The sequence below is a fragment of the Salvelinus fontinalis genome, unplaced genomic scaffold, assembly GCF_029448725.1.
Source record: "Salvelinus fontinalis isolate EN_2023a unplaced genomic scaffold, ASM2944872v1 scaffold_0013, whole genome shotgun sequence".
In the NCBI taxonomy this organism is placed as follows: domain Eukaryota; kingdom Metazoa; phylum Chordata; class Actinopteri; order Salmoniformes; family Salmonidae; genus Salvelinus; species Salvelinus fontinalis.
In genome coordinates, this window is record NW_026600222.1 from 119,313 (window position 1) to 130,069 (window position 10,757).

The window sequence follows — 10,757 nt, forward strand, 5'->3', positions numbered from 1 at the left end:
CAGTAATAATATATATCTGCCTCACTCTCAGAGAAATCAGTAGTACTGCTAGGTTTTACACAGTAATAATATATATCTGCCTCACTCTCAGAGAAATCAGTAGTACTGCTAGGTTTTACACAGTAATAATATATATCTGCCTCACTCTCAGAGAAATCAGTAGTACTGCTAGGTTTTACACGGTACTAATATATATCTGCCTCACTCTCAGAGAAATCAGTAGTACTGCTAGGATTTATACAGTAATAATATATATCTGCCTCACTCTCAGAGAAATCAGTAGTACTGCTAGGTTTTATACAGTAATAATATATATATCTGCCTCACTCTCAGAGAAATCAGTAGTACTGCTAGGTTTTACACAGTAATAATATATATCTGCCTCACTCTCAGAGAAATCAGTAGTACTGCTAGGTTTTACACAGTAATAATATATATCTGCCTCACTCTCAGTGAAATCAGTAGTACTGCTAGGTTTTACACAGTAATAATATATATCTGCCTCACTCTCAGAGAAATCAGTAGTACTGCTTGGTTTAATACAGTAATAATATATATCTGACTCACTCTCAGAGAAATCAGTAGTACTGCTAGGTTTTACACAGTAATAATATATATCTGCCTCACTCTCAAAGAAATCAGTAGTACTGCTAGGTTTTACACAGTAATAATATATATCTGCCTCACTCTCAGAGAAATCAGTAGTACTGCTAGATTTTACACAGTAATAATATATATCTGACTCACTCTCAGAGAAATCAGTAGTACTGCTAGGTTTAATACAGTAATAATATATATCTGACTCACTCTCAGAGAAATCAGTAGTACTGCTAGGTTTTACACAGTAATGATATATATCTGCCTCACTCTCAGAGAAATCAGTAGTACTGCTAGATTTTACACAGTAATAATATATATCTGCCTCACTCTCAGAGAAATCAGTAGTACTGCTAGGTTTAATACAGTAATAATATATATCTGACTCACTCTCAGAGAAATCAGTAGTACTGCTAGGTTTTATACAGTAATAATATATATCTGCCTCACTCTCAGAGAAATCAGTAGTACTGCTAGGTTTTACACAGTAATAATATATATCTGCCTCACTCTCAGAGAAATCAGTAGTACTGCTAGGTTTTACACAGTAATAATATATTTCTGCCTCACTCTCAGAGAAATCAGTAGTACTGCTAGGTTTTACACAGTAATAATATATATCTGCCTCACTCTCAGAGAAATCAGTAGTACTGCTAGGTTTTACACAGTAATAATATATATCTGCCTCACACTCAGAGAAATCAGTAGTACTGCTAGGTTTTACACAGTAATAATATATATCTGCCTCACTCTCAGAGAAATCAGTAGTACTGCTAGGTTTTACACAGTAATAATATATATCTGCCTCACACTCAGAGAAATCAGTAGTACTGCTAGGTTTTACACAGTAATAATATATATCTGCCTCACTCTCAGAGATATCAGTAGTACTGCTAGGTTTTATACAGTAATAATATATATCTGACTCACTCTCAGAGAAATCAGTAGTACTGCTAGGTTTTACACAGTAATAATACATATCTGCCTCACTCTCAGAGAAATCAGTAGTACTGCTAGGTTTTACACAGTAATAATACATATCTGCCTCACTCTCAGAGAAATCAGTAGTACTGCTAGGTTTTATACAGTAATAATATATATCTGCCTCACTCTCAGAGAAATCAGTAGTACTGCTAGGTTTTACACGGTACTAATATATATCTGCCTCACTCTCAGAGAAATCAGTAGTACTGCTAGGTTTTATACAGTAATAATAAATAAAAGTAGAGACTCAGGGCAATAACATGGTATATCATACACTACAGTTGAGGAACAATGGAAAAGTAATTCTGCTTTGAACGTTGATTAACTTGTAACCTCACTTGTGAGAATATGGGCTTTGAATGTTTTGGTACCTACTGTGGAGCTCTTCTTTGTCTACAGGGCTGTTACTTTGGCAGATAATGTCACCCATCGAAATAAATAGTTAATTATATATATTAACAAAATGTTAACAAATTAACAAAATGTATGGGTTTTTTGGTTTATGTCAGTTTAATTGTTTGTTATGCTATAATTTGTTATTTTATGTTTGTAAGTGGTAAAATGAACTAGAAAATGTTATACTTTGCAATTCTGAGTAATTACTACTTTAGTGAGGAATTACACATTATTCATTACTACTGCAGTTACAACATAATTCCAATAGATGGCAGCTTAAGACCACAAATTACATTTCAGAAGATTAGTTTAGTTTTCTCCCTGGATACACCACCACTCCCCCTCACAGGAAAACTCCTGTGTGTTTCTTTCTGTCCCTTTCCACACTGCTAACGGAAGAGGAAGGACTGAAAAAGCATTTAACAGATTACTGTGAAGTAATATAATTATGAATCATGTTTATTATTACCTGTTTTTATGCTCATGTTTGAAAATATTCTTCATTAATACAAAGATTTTCAATAATCCTGAACATTAATTCAGTCATCTCTGGTCGAGAAAAACGTATTTTCCAGGTACATTCACTGTCAAATGCATCAACCTGCTCTGCCTTCTCTTGCTAGTACTCTGCACCGGTAAAAAGCTTGTGTCTTCAATCTCCAGGGGCATGTTGAGGTAAATTTACTAACCGGGAGGGTTGAATTATGTAATTTATTGGAGGGCTGGAAGACGCACTCTTGTCTTTTATATTCCGAGGTCGTTTACTCACAATATCAGATATTAAGATGTTTTATATAATGAATGTTTACTGAGGTTGAGGCTCTGACTAGTGATTATTTACCCGGTGTTCAATACCTGCTATAATCACTATATTTTTGTTGCTCTCCCAAAAGCAACACAGCCCTAATACGAGATATACAGCTAACTAAAGTAATGTGACCATTTTAGAAAATCATGGGACATATAGTCTGTGGTTATAGTCTATTTAGTCTATTTTATGTTAATCATATTGCTGCTTGTAGCCTATAACTGATGCTTCGTGGTCTTATGCTGCCACCTATTGGAAATATTTAGCAATTAAAAGGTATTAATTCACCTACAGACATTGGTGAGGCAGCTGAGAATTAAAGTGTATTTTTCTGGTTAATTCTTTAGATCAGTCTCAAACCGGCCTCACTTATCCCACGCCAATTTCAAACTAGTTCAAACCACATTTGAAAAATAAAACTAATGTGTTTTGCTTATCAAGTGTTCTGCCTTCCTATATATATATATCCTTCTTATAACAAATATAATAAAATAACAAAACAATAAAAGCTAAATGCGTAGAAAGGTTTGTATTAACAAAATAATCAAAACACTATTTAGTACTATAATTGTATTTACTAACATAATATTATTACTAAATTAGTTTCTAAATGTTTTCTAGGCTACCCTACCCTAGAATTAGGGTTAGGGTTAAGGCTAAAAATAGTCATACGTGGGGTTAGAGTTTCTGTATTGCACTTTGTGACTTCTGCTGATGTTAAAAGGGCTTTATAAATACATTTGATTGATTGTTTGGTTTAGAGTTAAGGCAAAAATCAGTATGGGTTTATAGCTCTCTTGCGCCTCCCTGTGGCCTTCTGTGGGTACTACATAACTCATTCACAACACCTGCTAGGCTCATAATCTGATGTAGCAACTGAGTCAGATCTACAAATCAATGAGCTAGACCTGTCCATTTGTCACGACTTCCATCGAAGTCGGCTCCTCTCCTTTACTCCTTTACAACTCAGTGAACCTGCGCAGCATTTGCTCAAATCGATGCCTACAAATTAAAATAAGCAGCCATTTAGAAACAACAAGTCATCAAAAATAGTGTTATTTCTTAATAAAAAAAAGTATTCTGGTTAATTAAATCGGCCACATCTTGAAAAATAGAACAGGGAAATGCTTTTGTTTAGGTTGTATACCTTTTCCTGAAAACAAATATGGTTCACCATGACCAGAAAATGTTTAACGTTTAGGACTGTGGGTCACCACAACATGTACCCAGGTGAACAGTGAGCGCTCACAATTTAATGTTAATGCAGGTAGGTCTCATTGATAACAATAGTGAAGATGGCATTGTGACGCAGAACAATGAGCTGGTAATAGAACGTTCAGAAGGTGATTTGGTGCCACGGTGCTCAATAGAACTAATAGGAGCTGGCAGGGAGATAAATGATCTGAAATAAGGCCTGTTTTTTTAGTGATTACCTCATAACTAGAGACATAACGTAATATTTTGAAACTGGGCTCCAAGGCAGATGCAATTAACTAGTTTTCATGAGAAAATAAAATTTTGTTAAAAATGGAATGTGTTGAGCGCCTACTTGAGGCGCCCCGAAAATAATATTCAAAAGTTCGGTCCTTGGACACAGAGGGTTTAAACACTAAAGTTACCGTCCATCTAGTGAAGAGAGGAGAACTGGACAGAGGTATCCAGCATCCGTCAACAAGAGAGGGAGAAGCCCTCCACGGATTTAACAGGTGGAAGAAACAACCGGGGAGCACCATCGGTCCACAAGAAATGTAGACAGCCGGTGATGATGTAGTGGTAGCTATGGTAACTAGGATGCTGCTGTTTTCGTAGCTAGCTTACCGAGCAGTACCGACTAGCTTGGCTAGCTAGCAGGTCGTTCGTCTGTCCCTTGTCTCGATGATGAATCCGGTGAACCACAAAATGAAACAAGGATAGAGAGTGAAAAGGATCTGGCTACACTCATACTCTCCCTGACCGTAAAGAAAAAAGCAAATTGAACAATAAACTTCGGTGTCTCAACACTGTAGTGAACTCCGTCGTTATTCCCCAAGATCACCTCAGACAACTCTGCGCGTAACCGGGCAATATGCTTGGCGCCACACCGAACGGGGACGCGGACAGTTCTGTACGGGGACGCGGACAGTTCTGTACGTGGACGCGGACAGTTCCAGAATGCGGACATGAGCAGTGCAACACAATCAACTGACCAGTCTTTACAGCGGGTTACATTAGTAATATTCATTTTTTATTATTATGTAAAACAAACATTCTATGTTTTTTTATAACAGTATGTTGAGATCTGGGTCCATATCGTCAAAGTGTCTCAGAGTAGAAAATTGGTCGTATAAGTGCTGAGAATAAAGACATTTTACACTTATGGGTACAAATTAAAGCTATGCATGAAGTCTCTAGTCCCACCTAGTCGGCAGATATTTATGACACCTCGTGAGCTGTCCTAAGTAGTTAAGAGTTAACAGCAGGTGTCTTGATAATACTATAGAATAATGCAGTGAGTCAGTGGTTCCTGAGCCACATGTAATTGCTTTGGAGTAGTTAAAAATAATGTTTTTATATTTCTATATAGTCAATCCATTAATAATATAGACCTACATGCAACAGTATGTCTTGTGCTTTTGGAAATGATGTACTGTATGTATATTAATTATGTATAACAAGTGATACCATGTATAACTGCATAGCATTTTGGCTTCATTTTGGCAGATTAACTCATGCTTATTTCTGAAGATTAACTCAGGTTGGAGTTGGAGCTGTGACCGAAAGGTGGCTGGTTCGAATCCCGGGCCGGGCGCTGGAAAAAACGGGAGGAATTGATCTGACCACTGGAGGGCTGCTGGGTTCACATCCTCAAAACATTACCCTTTTGTTGATCAGAACTCTAGAGGTTCTTCTTCACTGAACCCAAAAATATATTTAACTTTTAGTGGTTCCATATATTAAGGAAGTGATAGAAGCCTTTTTGGTTCTATAAGGAACTTTCTTTTCTAAGAGTGTAAAATAAACACGTTTTTCTTTTGATTATTTAATTATCTACATCATGTTATTTCAAGTTATCCCTTTGGACGCAACATCACATTGTTAAATAATAATCCTAAATTGGGCATGGCTATAAATTGGGCAATTGAAGGCATCTCGGGCGTAATATGTGTTCGATGAAAATGAACATTGTATGCAACGTTGTAGGCAACATTATTGGCAAGGGACTTGATGCCTACTATGCCAAAGATATTTAGAGTTGTTAAACGGGTGTGAAGAGTGTGTTGATATAATGGTAATATTGTAAAAATTCTGCTTGTAACAACGATCAGAATTGGTAAAAAAAATATGCATTCCATTATATTAGGCAATAATTAAGAGTAGGCAAAGTGGTCGTGTCGTGAAAATTCTATCAAATGTCTTACATTGCAACGAGTACAGTCAGGGTGCCGTGGAACCCCTGCAGTACCTCCACAGACCCCGGATTGAGAACCCCTGCAGTACCTCCACAGACCCCGGATTGAGAACCCCTGCAGTACCTCCACAGACCCCAGATTGAGAACCCCTGCAGTACCTCCACAGACCCCGGATTGAGAACCCCTGCAGTACCTCCACAGACCCCGGATTGAGAACCCCTGATTTAGCAGATGCTCTTATCCAGAGAGATTTACAGTTTGTGCATTCATCTTAAAAAAGCTATTTATTTTGGAAATAAACTTTATAAATTATTCATAAAATTGTCATCTTACCTCTTAGCTTTGGTGTCATGTCCCCCAGAGAGACTCATTTTAGAGGCAGGGCCCCCCTCCTCTCTCTCCCCAGAGAGACTCATTTTAGAGGCAGGGCCCCCCTCCTCTCTCTCCCCAGAGAGACTCATTTTAGAGGCAGGGCCCCCCTCCTCTCTCTCCCCAGAGAGATGCATTTTAGAGGCAGGGCCCCCCTCCTCTCTCTCCCCAGAGAGACTCATTTTAGAGGCCGGGCCCCCCTCCTCTCTCTCCCCAGAGAGACTCATTTTAGAGCACTGTCCCCTAAACAGAGATCCAACATGTTGGTTGTGATTAACACAGTGACAAGTAATTCTTGTTCTCATGTATTCATTATCTCTTTGAGAAATGAAACATTTACTAACAGACATAGAAACAGTCAGGTGATTTAATGCATCACATGAACATGTAGTTGTGACATTTCATCTCCATGGTAACTGTCAATAATAATAATAAGTCACTGTTTGTTAAGGTAGTTATAGACAGTACAGCAATAATAATAATAATAATAATAAGTCACTGTTTGTTAAGGTAGTTATAGACAGTACAGCAACAATAATAATAATAATAATAATAAGTCACTGTTTGTTAAGGTAGTTATAGACAGTACAGCAACAACAATAATAATAATAATAATAATAAGTCACTGTTTGTTTAGGTAGTTATAGACAGTACAGCAATAATAATAATAATAATAATAAGTCACTGTTTGTTAAGGTAGTTATAGACAGTACAGCAACAATAATAATAATAATAATAATAAGTCACTGTTTGTTTAGGTAGTTATAGACAGTACAGCAACAATAACAATAATAATAATAATAATAATAAGTCACTGTTTGTTTAGGTAGTTATAGACAGTACAGCAACAACAATAATAATAATAATAATAATACTAATAAGTAACTGTTTGTTAAGGTAGTTATAGATAGTACAGCAACAACAATAATAATAACAATAATAATAATAATAATAATACTAATAAGTAACTGTTTGTTAAGGTAGTTATAAACAGTACAACAACAATAATAATAATAATAATAAGTAACTGTTTGTTAAGGTAGTTATAAACAGTACAACAACAATAATAATAATACTAATAAGTCACTGTTTGTTAAGGTAGTTATAGACAGTACAGCAACAATAATAATAATAATAATAGGTCACTGTTTGTTAAGGTAGTTATAGACAGTACAGCAACAATAATAATAATAATAATAATAATAATAATAATAGGTCACTGTTTGTTAAGGTAGTTATAGACAGTACAGCAACAATAATAATAATAATAATAATAATAATAGGTCACTGTTTGTTAAGGTAGTTATAGACAGTACAGCAACACAAGGCCATGTCTCACACTTATTTGTATTCATTAAAAGTAGGCTATTTATTGTCTTTCAATCTGTTATTTTCTAAATGTAACTGAGAATGTAGACAGAAGGGCTAAAACGGATATGATTGATCTGAGGGGGAAATCACTGATCCATTCAGAAAGTTTATTTGCAACAAGTGAGAGATGTTATATTATGTAAAGTAGACTAGGTTATAATATATAGTAGTGGGTTGTTAGTGATATGTAGATGTTATATTATGTAAAGTAGACTAGGTTATAATGTATAGTAGTGGGTTGTTAGTGATATGTAGATGTTATATTATGTAAAGTAGACTAGGTTATAAAGTATAGTAGTGGGTTGTTAGTTATATGTAGATGTTATATTATGTAAAGTAGACTAGGTTATAATGTATAGTAGTGGGTTGTTAGTGATATGTAGATGTTATATTATGTAAAGTAGACTAGGTTATAATGTGTAGTAGTGGGTTGTTAGTGTTATGCAGATCAAGGTCTATACCTCAGCTACCTCACATAATGTTATAGTCCTACCAGTAGCAGGACAGAGAATGTACTGTATATAACCTACATATCATAGATGACCAGCCTAAACCTGTTCAGATCAGTTCACATAATGTTATAGGCCTACCAGTAGCAGGACAGAGAATGTACTGTATATAACCTACATATCATAGATGACCAGCCTAAACCTGTTCAGATCAGTTCACATAATGTTATAGGCCTACCAGTAGCAAGACAGAGAATGTACTGTATATAACCTAATGTATAGCCTAGGCCAGATAGTTTTCACATTTCCAACAGAGACCATCAGGTTGGTCGGCATGATTAGTGATCATACTGTAGCTCAAACCTACTGTGACTGTTGAATGTCTGACGACGACCTAACTTTATAATAGTTTGTAGCTACCAGAATCTGCCCGTCTTTCCTTCAAATCATCACATCTTCTAATAAAGACGTGCTCTAAACCCAGAGGCGCAACATCGCGAGACTTCAGGGAACGCTTCACCCCTTTATATAACAATAGTGACCAGAGGGTGGCGCTAACAGTCAGTTGCATGCGACAGCAGTAAATCATGACTTTGTACCGAATCTTGCCTCAGTTTTTTTTATTATAGTCCTTCTTCAAGACATCTCTCTTACATTATCTTAGCTAAACATATAATTTACTGGAAACCAGGTTTGGTTGTGTTTTTTCCATCACTGTCGGACTTTAATAATTGTTAACAGGCCGACAAACCCAAAAGGTTTTAATTTGAGAATGCTCATTTGTATGGCTCAAATATAAAACTGTCTTAAAATATTTGATGATTAGTTGAATCAGGTGTGTAAGTGCTGGTAAGAAAATAATTGAGAAACCCTGAGATAAACATAAAACCATATAATTGAAAAGCTCCTCCACCATCTTTACCAGACGTTTTACTGATAACATGTAGGCCTACTGATTAGTTTACACTTTGAAAACTGCTGTGTGTCAGCAACTCAGCTCAAGTAGCAGTTCTACTAACTAGTAATATCTCATTACAGGTATTCATTATCTTATTCTGTCCTTTAGAATAAATTATTGTTCAAAGATACTTACTTTATCTGTTAGTTCTCTCCATATTGCGTTTTCTGCTCTGTCCTCAAAATGGATCCTTTCCAAAAGAACAACTTTACTTTCTGTTTCAGCTCAGCCGTCTCCCCACCCTGATAATAAAGTGTTTTATTAGTATCTTCCAGTAGATGGCAGTAAACACCTGCTGTAACTACACTTTACAACTATGTGTTCAGTTCATACAAGCAGTGCCCCAGAAGATGGTGCTGACCTAGGATCAGGTCCCCCCTCTCCATGTAATCTGATTCATTATGATCTAGGATCAGGTCTCCCCTCTCCATATAATCTGATTCATTATGATCTAGGATCAGGTCTCCCCTCTCCATGTAATCTGATTCATTATGATCTAGGATCAGGTCCCCCTCTCCATGTAATCTGATTCATTTTGATTGTTTTGTCTCATGTCTCTTTATATTCATGTAGCCTGGGGGCCATGTAATCTGATTCATTATGATTGTTTTGTCTCATGTCTCTTTATAGTCATGTAGCCTGGGGGCCATGTAATCTGATTCATTATGATTGTTTTGTCTCATGTCTCTTTATATTCATGTAGCCTGGGGGCCATGTAATCTGATTCATTATGATTGTTTTGTCTCATGTCTCTTTATAGTCATGTAGCCTGGGGGCCATGTAATCTGATTCATTATGATTGTTTTGTCTCATGTCTCTTTATATTCATGTAGCCTGGGGGCCATGTAATCTGATTCATTATGATTGTTTTGTCTCATGTCTCTTTATATTCATGTAGCCTGGGGAAATGTAGCTGTATTGAAAGGCCCTTGTTTTATAACCTTCTTTGTTGCTCAGTGGTACTTCAATTGTCCTGACCACGTCCAATTCTTTCACACAGTAATGCTCCAGCATCCACTCAGAGATTATGCATCTAATGCATTCCTCAAATACTGCAGAGTTGTTCAGCAAGTCCCTGACATCGTCCTGTTCAACCACATTTATTAGTTTATTTGTCAGATGGAACCTGAGGGGATCACTGTAGTGTCATAATGCATCAACAATGGTTCTGAGGTCCTCAACAATGTGATTCTGTTCCGTAGCTGGGATGCAGTGTTCTTTCCTGATTTTATCAATAAAAAGACAGATATTGTTTTTGAGTCCTTCAATTAGCTGCTCAGTGTTGATCTCTGTGGCTTTGAACATATTCAGCCTCTGGCAGACTCTCTACATCGCTCATGTCATCTTCAATGGGATCAGTCCCAGTCTCAAATTCATCATGAGGACAATTCTCATCTAAGTTGGCACTTAAAAGCTCTCTGTGGTTTTGGTAGATG

General features: G+C 36.5%; 1 protein-coding gene across 1 annotated transcript in view; it reads right to left on the reverse strand.

Annotated features, from left to right (window-relative positions):
• LOC129842115 (NACHT, LRR and PYD domains-containing protein 12-like) overlaps positions 1–6,675 on the reverse strand; it is a 45,364-nt gene extending 38,689 nt beyond the window's left edge. Inside the window, exon 1 of the mRNA XM_055910509.1 lies at positions 6,508–6,675. Coding sequence (XP_055766484.1) covers positions 6,508–6,635 — 128 coding nt within the window. The 5' untranslated portion in view covers positions 6,636–6,675. The remainder of the gene's footprint in view (positions 1–6,507) is intronic.
• Between the last annotated feature and the right edge of the window lie 4,082 nt (positions 6,676–10,757).